Here is a 15,013-nt window from a genome sequence, read left to right as displayed (position 1 = left end):
ACCCTTAGCCCCGAATTGCTCATTACAGAACTGGGAATTTGGATTTGTCCCTCTCTATTAAAATAAGTGCCACTTTCAACCAAATTATTTTAATGCTTCCTTCATGACAGTCATAACCTAGTAGGTAATAACTTTTAGAGTGACATCAAGTGACAAAGTGATGGAGTGTATTTTACATATTTGCTTGAATGATAGTGCTTAAATATGGAAATTTCCAGCATGTCTCTAACAGTCTTATTTATGATAAGAGTTTATAGAGGAAACATGAAAAATGAGAACTGGATTTTGTAAAAACAAAAATGCACCAGGCACGATTCGTTAATAAATAGAACATACTAAAGAATGGCCAGGATGTTTGTGGATATGTGTTAATCAGATTTCCTTGGGAATCAGTAACTAGACTTTAACCTTTGTAAAGAAACTGGCTTCAAGTGGAGGTGAAGGGGTCTGAATCAGGAGGCTGCTGAATTGAGTGGAATTTAAGTTGCATTCAGTAGAAGAGGGAAAGGTGAGCAAAGACTTTGTTCAGTTAAAACTGCCCAAACATCTTTAAGACAGCTAGCATGTAAAACATGAGGTAGTTTCCATTCCAAAAACTCGGGTGAAGAATTACATCTTTTTCTGATCTCTCTGGGGCCCCATCTCTTAGTTCTAATTGAGTTTGATGGGGGTAAGAATTGAGTTGACTTTCCATGCCATGGACTCCTGAGCTGATTTGGTGGAAGCATGCACCTGGAGGTATGTGATTTAGCACACTATTATTCCCTGTGCACTAAACTCCATGAGGTCAGCAGTCCTGTAAACCTCCTGCACCACTGAACCATCAGCCCCTAGCATAATGCCAGGGACGTCGCAGCATTTAGTACTCGTTAACTGAACAAGTCCTGGGTCCAGCTGGGCACAGAGCCCCATGGGAGCTTTTCCTCCCCAGGCAGAGGTTACCATTTCATACTAGTTGTTTTCTGCGTCCGCCATTTCTTCTGGACTCCATGGTTTACCATCCAGCAAGGCTTTTCGGAGTCGTCTCCAGAAGATGTGCCGGCCCAGCACACTGTCTTCCCACTCCAGGTAAGTATTCCTGCTGAGGAGGCGATACAGTTCCACCTGCTGCCGCAGCAGGGACTTCTCCACCTTCTGCAGGACGATGAAGATGATGCCGGCATGACTGCTAAGAAACTGCCAGGTCTGGGCAATCTCGTACTCAAAGATGCACCACCGGCTCTGGATGAAGTGTCGGGACACCACAACGATAACCTTCCGGCTTTTGTGGAACCCTTCCTGGATGATATTGGCGGCGATGGCCACACCAGGGATAAAGTCTCTGTAGTGAAGGCAGAGCTGAAAGGGAGGCACCCCCTCCTCCAAGTTCTTTACCAGTTCATTCCTCACCCAGTCTTCATCCTGGCTTGAGTAGATAACGAAGGCATCGTAGGTGCTTTCGCCTCTGCTGTACTTTTTGCAACCAGCAAGAAGCATCAGGTGGAAATAGAACTTATACACCAAAACTGCTACCAAAGAAACCATGAGTACAGTGAACACTGACACAGTAATGATAGTCTTGCTCCTCTGACAGGTGGCATTCCTAAAACTCAGCAGGGGCATGTCCTGCATGTCTAAAGGTTTGGTACACACCATTTCTTCCACTTCCACCAAGAGATGCCTGTGGTCCTTGACCCACTGCAGGAAATTCTGGTGTTCACAAACACAAGCAAAGTCATTCCGGGTAAGATTTAAGGAAACTAGATTACTTGGAAAGTGTTGTCGTACTTGCTCCTTGGAGGCCACTATTCGATTAAAACTGCAATCCAGAATTTGGAGAGAAAGGAGAGGCTCATAAGGGAGTGTATCCAATGACAAGAGGTTGTTGTGACTCATATTTATCAACTGAAGTTTAGGAAGTGAGCCAAATGCTGTCTGGGACACCCCTTCCAGCTGACACTTAGAGAGGTCTAGAATGGTCAAGTTTGTCAGGTCTTTGAAAATATTTGGAAGAAAGTTGTCCTGAAAAGAATTGCCAGCCATTTTCAAGACTTGGAGGCTGACCAAGCCATCAAAAATACCTTTGAAGACAACTTGGGTGTGAGTATAAGAAATATCAAGGTAACGGAGGTTTCTGAGGGATAGGAATACTGAAAAGTCACTGCCCTGTTTCAAGGTGGAATGCTGGAAATCTAGATATTCTAGCTGTTCTAAGCCCAAGAAGTTAGAACTCATGGTAATAATATCATTGAAGCTCAGATCTAAATGCTTCAGTCTGGTTGTCCCCAAGTGAGTGTAAGAACAGCAACCCTTGAAACTCAGGTCATTTCTACTGAGATCTAGAAACTCAAGGCTTTCCAGCTTCATATTAGTAAAAGTGCTCACGCCTTTGTTGGCAGTGAGAACAAACTCCTTGAGAGAGTCCAGCTCCCATTTGGGAAATTCTTCAAATTCACAGTTAACCATTTCCAGCCGTTGCCATCTGAGATTTTTAGGAAGGTATCGTGGTCTCTTTAAAAACAGATGCACCAGAGAAATTGTAGAAACATTTGCCAAACAATCAAATAAGTCAGTGATATCCTCTGAGAACTCATCAAAGAATGCTATCCGGAATTTTTCAATGGTCAAATTGCACAGTCCCTCCAGGAGATATTTGTCAAAGCTTTCCAAGTTCCTTTCATTTTTAAATTCTCCCAGAACCAAGTGATGGATCTTTAAACCAGCCAGACCTTGAATACAAGTTTTCATTGCATCTATACTATCAAAATTACTTCTCAAAGTCAGTTCATGGAGTTTAATTTCTTTAAAGGCACCTGGTTGGATAAAGGATAAAGGGTTCAGGGACAAGTCTAAAGAAAGGTTGAGTAGAGGCATTTGATGTAGAACCTGCAAGTCACTATGATAAATATTTTTGATCTTGTTATTGGAAAGATCCAAGTACTCCAGGTTGGTCATGTTAGAAAAATATTCAGGTAACTTAAAGGAGCAGATACGATTGTGAGCCACATTAAGCTCCTTCAAGTTTTTGAGATATCCAATGGGGAGATCCTCTAGAGACTGTAGGTTTGTCTCCACGGCCACCAGAGTCTGTAAACTTGAGAGTCCAGAAAAGGCTTCTGTGGGAAACTTCTGGATAGGGTTTCCTGTCAATATCAAGACGGAGAGGTGGTTTAGGCCCTGATACGTATCGTTTTCGATGGTCTCAATTTCACACCTACAGGGAAAAGAGATACAGATTATATAATATTTCTGCTGAATCAAAAGTCAAAAAGGAATAACCATACCAATCTTCTAGCTCTTCACAGAGATGTGACATGACATATGAATATCAATTGACAGAGACATGAAGCAGGACAGATGATGACATGAGCAAATAAGAAGCCTCCCAGATTCAGTATTACCCTACTGGACACAATGACAACTCTTTTTGTTGTACAAGGCACACATGCTAAGAAGAGGCAGGACATCCCTCAGAAGGAAATCAGTTAAAGATCAATAATTGGGGCACATGAAGACTGTATGGCTCGTAGAGTATGTAACTGCCTTGGGTTAACTTCAGCCATTTCCTGCCACATGTAATTGTGATTATCCCTCAGATTGGTACAGATGATGAAGATAGCCATTAGCTCTTAGGCATGATAAATGACTGATAAATGTCCATTTCAAGGATATAAAAAAATTACACACAAGGTCACAAATACCCTCAAGGTTTATGCAAAGCTCTCCATATATGTTAGCTATATGTTTGTAGTTGTAGTTATCATAGGTAAATGTTAGCAACGGTCGGTAGAAGTGAGTTCAGTGGAAGAAAAGGAACGTGTACTCCGAAACCTTAGGTTAAAGAAATGGACCTAGACAAGGGAGATCAAAGTAGACCTCTCTGAGAGCACATCAGTTGAAATCTGAAGGATGAGTAGGAATTACCAAGAAAAGAAAGTGAGCTGAAGAGCAGATACAAAAGCCCTGAGGTAGGTGACAGCCATGATGCATGGAGGAACCATGAGAAACCATGAGAAACTTCTGTGTCTGGTGTACAGAGTGGGGTGGAGGGTGTGTGAGATGAGGTTGTGGAGAGGTGTGAGATGAGGTTGTGGAGAAAGAAGGATACAAAGCAGAGGCTTACCGACTGGAAAAGCATTTTGAATTTTGCCCCAAGAGAAATGGCAGCTATGCTCTATACAATATTCACGGAAGTGTCGTAGAGACAAGGTTCTTATCCAGCCAACAAATGGCAAGCCTCTTGCTAGCACTATAGATACATGCCAGTTAGCATTTGCAAATGAGTTATTTCCTAGTCCAACCTGATTTACATTTACAATTTCTCTACTTGTCCTATCCCCTCCATGAGGGTCAGGGGTAATAAAAGCATTTTGGCCCAAGCTTTTATTGATGGCAGCTTGACAGAGGGTGGTGGGTGTCACAGGTAGAACACTGGAAAAGGGGGCAAGACATCTCAGGTCTGTGTCTCTGTGATCTTCTCATATCTCTGTGGATCTCACTTATCCCCTTTCTAAATGAGGGAGCTAAACTTGATTATTTCTCACGTTGCTTTCTAGTCTAGGATTGTATAACCTGTAATCTTATGTATTAGGCAAGACTGGAGGAATCTTGCTGTGTCTCTGTCTCATCAAAGGGAGCTCATCACTTTGGAGGAGCAGAGCATGAAGATGAAGAGAACATTTAGCTTTGGAAGCAGGAGATGCAAATATGGATCTCTGCTGCCAACAAACTCCAAAAAATGTAGAGCGTGAATGTAGATAAATTACCAAAACTCTCTGAGCCTCAGTTTCTTCATCTAAAAAAGAAAACAAATATGTCAATAGGTTTCCATAGGAATGAAAGGCTGTCTAGGGGACTAGCTGAGTTACTATATGTGAACATTGTGAAGGAATACAAAAAGGTAAGGGATATCTTTGGTACTAAGTTTGTTCCTGTCTGAAGCCAGGATATCCTCCTGGCTAACCTGAGGGGGACCTGTCCTCTCTCCAGGCACATTGTTAAGGCCTCTGAGGGAAGTTCCTTGTGTAGGTGTGGATCAAAGATGAATTATAAAGGATATTGTTTGATGAGAAACTACTTCTTGTTTTAAAAAGGGTGAAGGATGATTTGTCTATCTTAACTATAGTCCTTGGCAAAGTTCTTACTCAGAAAACTGAAATTTAGAAACTAATGAAGTGCTGTAATAATATTTTTATTCTTATAAACTCTGTAAGGTTCTTAATACATATACAGGCTAATATTCATTATCACATTTATCCCTGTGGGTTAAGTTTCACCCTTTCTGCTTCACAGATATGAGAACTGACACTCAGAGAGATGAAGTCACATGCCTCAGTCCACATAGATGTAAATGGTAGATGAGGGCCCAGCTTGGGTCTTTTGACCCTCACAGAGCTCTATGCTCTATCCCACTGGCTTTAAAATGCTCCATTCCTCCTTTGTTACATACTCTGTCAGTTTCCAAGTTAGAGTATAAGACATCAAATGCCCACTCTTCTTTCTACAGAAATACCCACTATAAAGAGGATTTTCATGCTATGATCTTAGAATTTAATATGTATTTCTATAATAAAAAGTCATATATAAAATGCTTCTGCATTTTCCACAAACTCTTACAGAGAATATGATTCATTATCTAGTACATTTTATTAAAATACGGGCCTAATGATGATAATAGTTTTAGGATTCAGTTACCCCCCCCCAAAATAATGATAATACTTTCACCTGCCCTAATAAATGATAAATTTCCCTGCATCAGAAAAGAAAATCTTAGTCACTGTTCTTTCTCACAATAGATATTTTCCTTTGATCTTGTCATCATCCTCCTTGGATTACTTATATTTTCTTCTTTCCCTATCCTCTATCCCACTTTCAATATTCTAGACATATTTGAATCCCACTCAGTTCACGACATCTGTCTTCACTACCCACTGCAGAGAAGCCCCCTTTTCTGAACAACACAATATGTTGCCTCTAGTTTGTGCACAGCTTATCACTTAACTGGTCTATATTGCCATCCTATGTCAGGTTCAAAATCCAGAATCAGAATTAAGTAACATTTATTGCATGCCCACTATGTGATTAGCACCATGCTCAGGATTGTAACAGGTTACTTCTTTCAGGTGTGTATGCTCACCTTAATAGCTTAATAGCTGAAGTGTATATATCAATATACTCTTGTTTCCTAGCAGACTGTATAATATATAGGAAGTAGTTAGCAATCATCTGCTAGTGAAAGAGTTTGAGTCAATTTTCTCCCTTGACTTAAACTATATCAAAAAGTAGAACTGTTCTTAAAAACTTTTTCAACCAGCTGCTCATTTCACAGATAAGGCAATGAGATCAGAAGGGAGGTGGCTCACATGAAGTTATACAGCAAGTAAGATATCTGTTGAATGAATAAGTGAATAAAGATGAGACACCTGACATAAGAATGAAGTGATAGAACAGTGAGAATTTTACCTTGGGCAATGTGTAAAATCTCATTCATTACCTGGATAAATCCAACACCTGTAGTTCCGGGAAGTTGGAGAAGCTATGGTTGCCTAAATGCCTCAGGGGATTAAAGCTCAGGTCCAGTTTCTTGGTTGATGTAGGAATGTTGTTGGGAATTTTGTTGAGATTCAGCTCCATGCATTTGTAAGTAATGTTAGGAACCACCTGCAATGATCACATATTAGATACAGTGTCTGAATTCATGCAACTTAACTGCCTTTTCCACTCTCCTCTCCTAGGCCAGAACCTTGGAGACCTCCAGTATAAGCACAGGGGCCATCCATCCATCCATCCTCTGATCATCCATCTATCCACCCATCTATCACTCAGTCATTCACCTGTCCATCCACCCATCTGTCATCCAATCATCCATCCATCATCCAGCCATCCATCCATATATCCATCCATCCACCCATCCATTCATTCATCCGTTCACTCACTTTATAATTCTTTATAATTCTAAAATCTCTTACACCAGATTTGGAACGGGGAGCACCTATGTCCCTGGTTTTCTAACCTCTACTATCACGATGACAGCATTTAGAGGGAGTCAATGGAATGAAGTAGTAAAGAGCTGAGGCTTTGGAGTCAAAAGCCCTGCATTTCACCCAGTTCTTCCATGTGATTTAGGGCAAAGTGTTTTTCCCTAAGAACCCCACAATTGTATACAGCCAGTTAAGGTGTCCACATCTCACAATCATAGCTCAATTTATGCCATTGGCATTCTCTCCCTTGACTCATTGATCTTTGAGAAGGTGATACAGAAATGGGGAAAAATCTTTAGGATGTGTGGATTCCAATGGTGAAACCTAGTAAACAAAGTCGAGTGGTTTATGCTCCTTTGGTTCATGTGCTCGTTTCCATCATACTTTCCCAAATGCTTTGTAAGCGCTTATTCTCTAACCTCACATTTAATTTATGAATTCTCTGATTTCTTCAACAAAATTTCTTCCTTAAGCTAGCTAACTTTGGTTTTGTGTTTAAAACCAAGGAGCACCTGGGTGGCTCAGTGGGTTAAAGCCTCTGTCTTCAGCTCAGGTCATGATCCCAGGTCCTGGGATCGAGCCTCACATTGGGCTCTCTGCTCAGCGGGGAGCCTGCTTCTCCCTCTCTCTCTGCCTGCCTCTCTGCCTACTTGTGATCTCTGTCTGTCAAACAAATAAATAAAATATTTAAAAAATTAAAAAAAAATAGAATCTGTTAAAAGGTTTAAATGAAATAAGGTATTTAAAGAGATTATCTCGATGCCTATTAAAGTGAAAATGATCAATAAATGTTAACATTTATTATTAGCAGTTATTATTAATCCCCTGCCACATGTGGGCATATTTATTTCTTATATGTTATATACTTTAATCGTCAAATAAACCTTTTTTTTAAATATCTTTTCAGCGTAACAGTATTCATTGATTTTGCACCACACCCAGTGCTCCATGCAATACGTGCCCTCCTTAATACCCACCACCTGGCTCCCCCAACCTCCCACCCCTTGCCCCTTCAAAACTCTCAGGTTGTTTTTCAGAGTCCATAGTCTCTCATGGTTCACCTCCCCTTCCAATTTCCCTCAACTCCCTTCTCCTCTCCATCTCCCCATGTCCTCCATGCTATTTGTTATGCTCCACAAATAAGTGAAACCATATGATAATTGACTCTCTCTGCTTGACTTATTTCACTCAGCATAATCTCTTCCAGTCCCGTCCATGTTGCCACAAAAGTTGGGTATTCATCCTTTCTGATGGAGGCATAATACTCCACAGTGTATATGGACCACATCTTCCTTATCCATTCGTCCGTTGAAGGGCATCTTGGTTCTTTCCACAGTTTGGCGACCGTGGCCATTGCTGCTATAAACATTGGGGTACAGATGGTCCTTCTTTTCACTACATCTGTATCTTTGGGGTAAATACCCAGTAGTGCAATTGCAGGGTCATAGGGAAGCTCTATTTTTAATTTCTTGAGGAATCTCCACACTGTTCTCCAAAGTGGCTGCACCAACTTGGATTTCCACCAACAGTGTAAGAGGGTTCCCCTTTCTCCACATCCTCTCCAACACACGTTGTTTCCTGTCTTGCTAATTTTGGCCATTCTAACTGGTGTAAGGTGGTATCTCAATGTGGTTTTAATTTGAATCTCCCTGATGGCTAGTGATGATGAACATTTTTTCATGTGTCTGATAGCCATTTGTATGTCTTCTCAAATAAACCTTTTAAAGAAGAATTCAGAGAGAAGTAATATGCATAAAGTATCACAGGTCACATGTGCAGCTCTTGGCTTCATTGGCATGTCTCCTGAAATGCTGTCCCTTATAGGAGCCTCCCAGACCATACTGTGTAATTGCAGATGGTGACAGGCTTCCTTCGTTCCTTTTTTTTTTTTTTTTAGATTTATTTATTTATTTATTTGACAGAGAGAGAAACCACAAGTAGACAGAGAGACAAGCGGGGGAGGGGGGGAAGCAGACTCTCAGCTGAGCAGAGAACCTGATGTGAGGCTCGATCCCAGGACCCTGAGATCATGACCTGAGCCGAAGGCAGAGGCTTAAACAACTGAGGCACCCAGGTGGCCCCAGGCTTCCTTTCTTTACTCTCTTCCATCTACCTCCACACAGTGCATCACCATCTATCATAAATTATCTGTGTGATTTTTCCATGTGTGTTGTTCATTTCCCTCATTAGGTTGTAAGCTTTGGTTTTCTTGCTCTCTGCTATGGCTCCAGCACTCTGAATTGTACCTGGAAAATGGGTAATGCTTACTATTTATTGAATAAATGAATTAATAACTGATTGAATGCAGGTTTGCTTAAATCTTCAAATTGTAGCCATTTTCTCTAAGTGCTGTGGACCGTGCCATGACCCATGTGATATGGCTCCAGACTTCAGTGATCTCACAATCAGAGGAAAAGTTGAGGTAGGAACAGGACTCACATTACTGAAAAGGACCATAAACCAGGCCTGGACAATAACTTCCTCCTGCTCATATATGGTAGAGATCAATTCCAGATCCAGGGATTATAGATGGCTTCTGAGAAAGAGAGGATTTCAAGGTGAGTCTTAAAGGATGAGTAAGATTCGGATACATGGAAAGAGGAAGAGGGAGAGAACAGTGTAAGCAAGAAGAGATGGAAACTAACTCAGAGTAGCTGGTACGAAGTAGGAGTGGTAAAACCTAAGTACGTGGGGAAGCCAGAGCCCTGTGGCAATGCTTTTAATCATACAACATGTGAAAGTTGAGCACCTACGATGTGCTAGGCGCTGGGTATAGTGTAAGCCTTGGCAGTTGGCTCTTCTTGTAATGCAACTGTCTGATTTAAGCTTTGACAAGGGAAGCATCCACTTCAAAGAGGGCTATCTCCAAGAAACACAATGCCAGCCACATGACTAGATAAAGAGCCGGGCCACTTCTCCTCGCTTGGCCTTCTTCCTGCCCCCTCTTTCCACCACCCCTTCCTCAATCCTTGCTCTTATGTTTTAAACTCACCAATAAAGAGGGAGCCAGAGAAACCCTAGTCCCCCCTCCTTAACCCCAATAACAATAGAACTTCACATGCTTGAGAGCTTTTTCTCTTTACCCTCAGTATTGCTGGGTGGCCCTACTTGTGCTGTGTAATTTCCAGGTCTCAGAGTAATAAACTTCCAGTTTTTCAAAATTTCCTGATGGTCATCTCTTAAGGGTATCTTACAATCATAAAGAACCAAAGGGGGCTGGTCCAGCCACAACATGGGTTACTGATAGGCTGAGACCAGCACAAAACACTGGGATATAGAGGTAAATAAAAATCAGCAATGGTGTTGTTCACTTATAGATCCCATATCAAAGGGAAGGACAAATGAACAAATACACAAAAAATGTTTAATAATATGCTATAAAAAATAAAGCATCTAGAGATTAGAAGGAAATATTGGGGGGGGGGAGCACCTGGGTGGCTCAGTGGGTTAAAGCCTCTGCCTTCAGCTCAGGTCATGATTCCGGGGTCCTGGGATCGAGCCCCACATCGGCTCTCTGCTCGGCGGGGAGCCTGCTTCCTCCTCTCTCTCTCTCTGCCTGCCTCTCTGCCTACTTGTGATCTCTCTCTGTCAAATAAATAAATAAAATCTTAAAAAAAAAAAAAGAAGGAAATATGGGGTTTGGCAAGTTCTACATGAGGTGATCAAGGAATACTTCCAAAAGGAGATGACATTTAGGCAGAAATATAAATGAAGTGAGGGATTTATCACTTCTCGGCCTTTTGGCTAAGATCAAGTGTGAAGTGAGGGATTAAGTCATGAAGAAATCTAAGACTGCACTGCCCAACATGGTGGCCTCTAGCCACACATGGCTATTGAGCATGAGACATTTAGTCTAAGCTGAGAGACAGGGAAACTGTAAAATACATACTAAATCGCAAACACTTAGTACCAAAAAAAGAATGTGAAGTATTTTATTAATAGTTTAGTATATATTACATTTTCAAATAATATTTTGAATATACTGAGTTAAATAAAAATATTATTAAAATTAAATTTACCAATTTTAATTTTTCAATGTGATTACCAGAAAATTTAAAGCTATGTTTAATTGATGAATTATTGAAAACTACATCTGAAACTAATGAAGTACTATATGTTGGCTAATTGAATTTAAATTAAAAAAAAAAACTTATGAAGACATTAGAATGGGGGCACCTGGGTGGCTCATTCAGTTAAGTGACTGGCTCTTAATTTGGCTCGGGTTTTCATCTCAGGGTTGTGAAACAAGTCCCCTGACAGGTTCTACACTTAGCACAGTCTGCTTGGGATTCTCTCCCTTTCCCTCTGCCCCTCTCCCTTCACTCACACACAGGCATGCTCTCTTTTTCTCTTTCTCTAGGGAAGAAAAAAAGACATTGGAATAGTCAGTAAATACAATAACAATTATTAACTTCCAGAAATAAATAAACAAACAGCTAAAATTTAGGTAAGTAAAAATTTGGCTAAATTTAGTTACATTTATTGTTTAAATTTAAATAAGATCATGTGACCTACATGGTATTACCTTTGGGCAGCACTGATCTAGGAGGAAAGCATTCTGGCCCGAGGAAATAGTCAGTGCAAAGGCCCTTAGGTAGCAAACTGTCCTAATAGCATGCAGAAGTTATAATAAGCTGTTAAGAGGGCAATTTGTTAGAACTGAACCTTGGGCAAAACAACAACAAATAAAGAACAAACAAAAATGTACAGAATGAATTAGAGTGGAAAGGAGACCAAGAAGCAGGAGACCAGTAACTGTCCAAGAATCAAGGCAAGGGAGACTGAGGACCTGCCCTAGGATGACACCGAGTGAATGGGCAGGGTTGGACAGGTTTTGGAGACTGAGAATATGGGGATAGGGGAAGGGAAGGTGTGATTTTATCTGGGGGTGACTGATTAGAGGATCCATTCCCATTAACCTAACAGCAGGACGGACACAGAGAAGACAATGAGCAGAGCTCTGGGCAGAGAGTTGGAGGAAGGGAGGACTTTGAGATGACAAATTCATCTTTGTTATATATTAAAGTGTCTTATTTCACCAATGCTCTCATTCTCAGGACTTTGGCTGGTTATGCTTTTCTGAGTTTCTGACCCGGCCACACACTAAATCTCAGGACATTCCCTCAGTTTTTGGGTTCTACCATGGGCTTTCCAAGCACTTGTGAAGTCCACACAGGGGAAAACAAAAGAGATCCATCATGAATGAGATTACGCAAAAGTTAGTTGGTGTTTCACAAAAGAAAGAAACCATTAGATTAGCTGTCATTTTACATGGTTCTCTCTCTCTCTTTTTCCCCCTTCTCTGTTTGTCTCTCTCTCTCTCTCTCTCCATCTTTTTTCTTTATTTTTCTCTCTCTACTTTTCTTTTCCAATTCCATTTCTTTTCATCCTTTGATGAAAAGGCTAGATCTAAAAGTCTGAACTCCACTTAGAAAGTTCTCACTATTAAGAGACAAAAGGCAAAACAAAAAAAACAAAACACCTTCCTGAGATTGAAAGGAGCAAAGTAAGTGCCTGAAGCTGAGAGTACAATCCACCAGCAGAAAGAAATGACAAGAAGCAGACCTCTTACAACTCTCTACTGAAGTAGGTGTTATTATAAGACTGCTATAGATGTAAAAATTGGCTTCAGAGAGGTTTAATAACTTCTTCAAGGTCACACAGCCCAGAAGTCAAAGAACAGTAGATCTCTCTGATGTAAAGCCCCTACTAGCCCTAAAAGTCCTAAATGGGCCATGGGCCCACGGGCTGCCTGTTGGTGCTATATAACCATGAACTCTTCGGTCCCTGTGGCTTTTCAAATCCTTCAGGTAATTTGACTCCTTGTTGCAAATGTAACTAGCCAGCTAGGAGGGAGCCACAGTGGGAAGTTCTAGGCAGAGAGCAGTTTTTCAGAAGCAAGGCAAATCTCCCAGGAGAAGAACTGACTCAGAGCCACATACCTGCACACAAGGCTCCCAGCTCTCAGGTCTCAGGCAGGAGAGGAAGGCCATGGCTGGGATCAGCATCCCAGCCAGGCGGGTAGGAGACATCATTCTGACATTTTCTGTGCCCAGAAGTGGCTCTGTGAAACATGACACGTTGTATCCGCCTGCTGGGATGGTCACTGGGGCACTGCTGCCTTCTCCCTGCCCTGCTGGGTGCCCCAGGATGATTAAGATATTCAGAACAGTACTGCTGCTGGTTCAGGGGCAAGAGGAAGTGAGACTGGCAACCTTAGCATTCTGGGCTTTTGTTTCTCTAATATTTATGTCCCCAGTCACAGGAGAGGAAGTTACAAGAAAAAGAACAAAACGTCTGCAGATCAGTGGTCCAAGTAAGAGCAAGAGGAATTTGGCTTTGATCCCGGGAAGTCATCTGACCTCCCAGTTAGTGAACTTGGGAAATCAGTCAGACCGGTCGAACGGCCTGTGCAACAGTCCAGGATGGTGGCTTTCCAGTTTCACTTTAGTAGTGGAAACTTGCCCTGTGTATTAGTTTCTTAGGGCCACCATGACAAATTACCGCAGGCTGGGTGGCTTCAAGGACAGACATTTATTTGCTTATGAAGTCCTGGAGGCTGGGAGGATGAGACCAGGGTGTCAGTGGGCTTGATTTAGGCTCTCCCCTTGGCTTACAGGTGGCATCTTCACTTGGTCTCTCCCCCTTCTGCATCTGTGCCCAAATTTCCCCTTCTTAGATAGACACCAGCCATTTTAGATTAGGACCTACCTGTATGACTTCATTTTACCTTCTAAAATGCAAACTTTTTTAAAGGTCCAGTCCCAAAACACAATCATGTTCTGAGGTACTGGAGGACTGAATTCAGTAGGGATTTTGAGGAGAATATAATTCAGCCCATAGTAATGGCCGCTCTTGTGAAATCCTGTGAAGAAACTCATGTTTCTGAAACTGACTGAAAGTGCAGCTCTAGTGAACCGCCATTTGAAAAGCACAGGGATATTGGGAAAAGATTGGAATGAAGTATCACATACACTGAAATTCAAATTGAGCTTGGGTAACTTGTGGCCCCATGGCTACTACTGATCCTTACTTTCTAGTCTGCAAAATGGGACAATGGTTTTCATTACAACAGAAACTCACATTTATGAAATTCATAAAAACCAAGCCATGTGATAGTAGTCAAATGAGGCAAGCCATTAAGCCTTGGTTTCTAGTCTTTGAAATGGAGATGATCACATTTGTCTTACCTGATCAACTTTAATTTACATAAAGTTGTTAGCATAGTGTGTGCTTTGTCAGTGTTTCCATAAATTGGTAGCTATTGTAATCAGTAAACATATGAATAAAATGGGTATAATAATAAATACCTCTAAGTATTGCTATGGGGTTAAATAAGCTGGTATTTGTGAAGTTTTAGAGCAGTAGCTGTGATGTAGCAAGTGCAAGGCACATTTCTGTTAAGTAAGAACAGAGGTAAAAGTGGGGATATTCCTGGCATTGTGTCCTAGATACTTCTACCAAGATACTCTGCAGGCATCTCAGACTCAACATACCTAAAATCAAGCTGTGAGGGAGCATGTCCCACAGTTTGTGGGACTGCGCACAAACTCTTGCAGTCCTTGTCAACACAACTGTAAAATTAAGCTAAAAATAGTCCCATTGTCAAAGCTTTGCTTTGAGGATTGAGATGATATAAAGGTCATAGTAGGTGCTCAGTAAAGTTTAGTTCTCTGGAAAGTTAATAGCATTTCACTTCCACATTGTCATTCCAGTTGGAAATTGCTTTGATTTCCTCATTTTTCTCATCAACTATGTATTAACTATATTTTCTTATTTCCTGTATTTTTATTGTTTTGGCATCTAGCCTAGCTGACTAGTATCACCGCCCTCCCAGGGCCAGCCAATCCTTAGAAACAGCAAGCGATTTGCCCTGTTATTCACTTCTCATGTGCCAATGAACCAATTCAAAACTCATACTGTAGGAGGCAATATTTTTCTGCCCTAATCATCAAAGGACCAGATACTAGATAACCTAGAGAAAGTCTCTGGACCCTGTAGCCTCCTGAAATTATTCAAAGTAACCAATTCTAAGCCTGCTTACCCTACATCTC

The 15,013-nt window shown here is 41.3% G+C and overlaps 1 protein-coding gene across 3 annotated transcripts; it reads right to left on the bottom strand.

Moving 5' to 3' along the window:
* Positions 1 to 352: 352 nt before the first annotated feature.
* On the bottom strand, positions 353 to 13,252 carry LOC111146042 (toll like receptor 4). 3 transcript variants are annotated; one of them, XM_022501412.1, is made up of 3 exons: positions 12,902 to 13,252; positions 6,473 to 6,639; positions 353 to 3,193 (listed from the first exon to the last, which is right to left on the bottom strand). In XM_022501412.1, the coding sequence occupies exons 1-3, from the start codon at positions 12,992 to 12,994 to the stop codon at positions 952 to 954; spliced, it is 2,502 nt and encodes an 833-aa protein (XP_022357120.1). In that variant the 5' UTR covers positions 12,995 to 13,252; the 3' UTR covers positions 353 to 951. The 3 variants fall into 3 exon arrangements, with proteins under 3 accessions (XP_022357120.1, XP_022357121.1, XP_022357122.1); XM_022501413.1 differs by lacking the exon at positions 12,902 to 13,252 and adding an exon at positions 9,399 to 10,314 and having other exon boundaries at positions 368 to 3,193; XM_022501414.1 differs by lacking the exon at positions 12,902 to 13,252 and having other exon boundaries at positions 368 to 3,122; positions 6,473 to 6,608.
* Between the last annotated feature and the right edge of the window lie 1,761 nt (positions 13,253 to 15,013).

Source organism: Enhydra lutris, unplaced genomic scaffold (assembly GCF_002288905.1).
Source record: "Enhydra lutris kenyoni isolate GAN:26980312 unplaced genomic scaffold, ASM228890v2 scaffoldscaffold13, whole genome shotgun sequence".
Lineage (NCBI taxonomy): Eukaryota > Metazoa > Chordata > Mammalia > Carnivora > Mustelidae > Enhydra > Enhydra lutris.
This window is presented reverse-complemented; position numbering and strand designations above follow the sequence as displayed.

Excerpts from the sequence above, each read along its gene's own strand:
- LOC111146042 (XM_022501412.1), bottom strand. The coding sequence starts at position 12,994 with ATGATGTCTCCTACCCGCCTGGCTGGGATGCTGATCCCAGCCATGGCC. Across the intron at positions 6,640-12,901 it reads GCTGGGAGCCTTGTGTGCAG|GTGGTTCCTAACATTACTTA; the intron begins GTATGTGGCTCT and ends TGATCATTGCAG. Across the intron at positions 3,194-6,472 it reads CAGGTGTTGGATTTATCCAG|GTGTGAAATTGAGACCATCG; the intron begins GTAATGAATGAG and ends TTTTCCCTGTAG.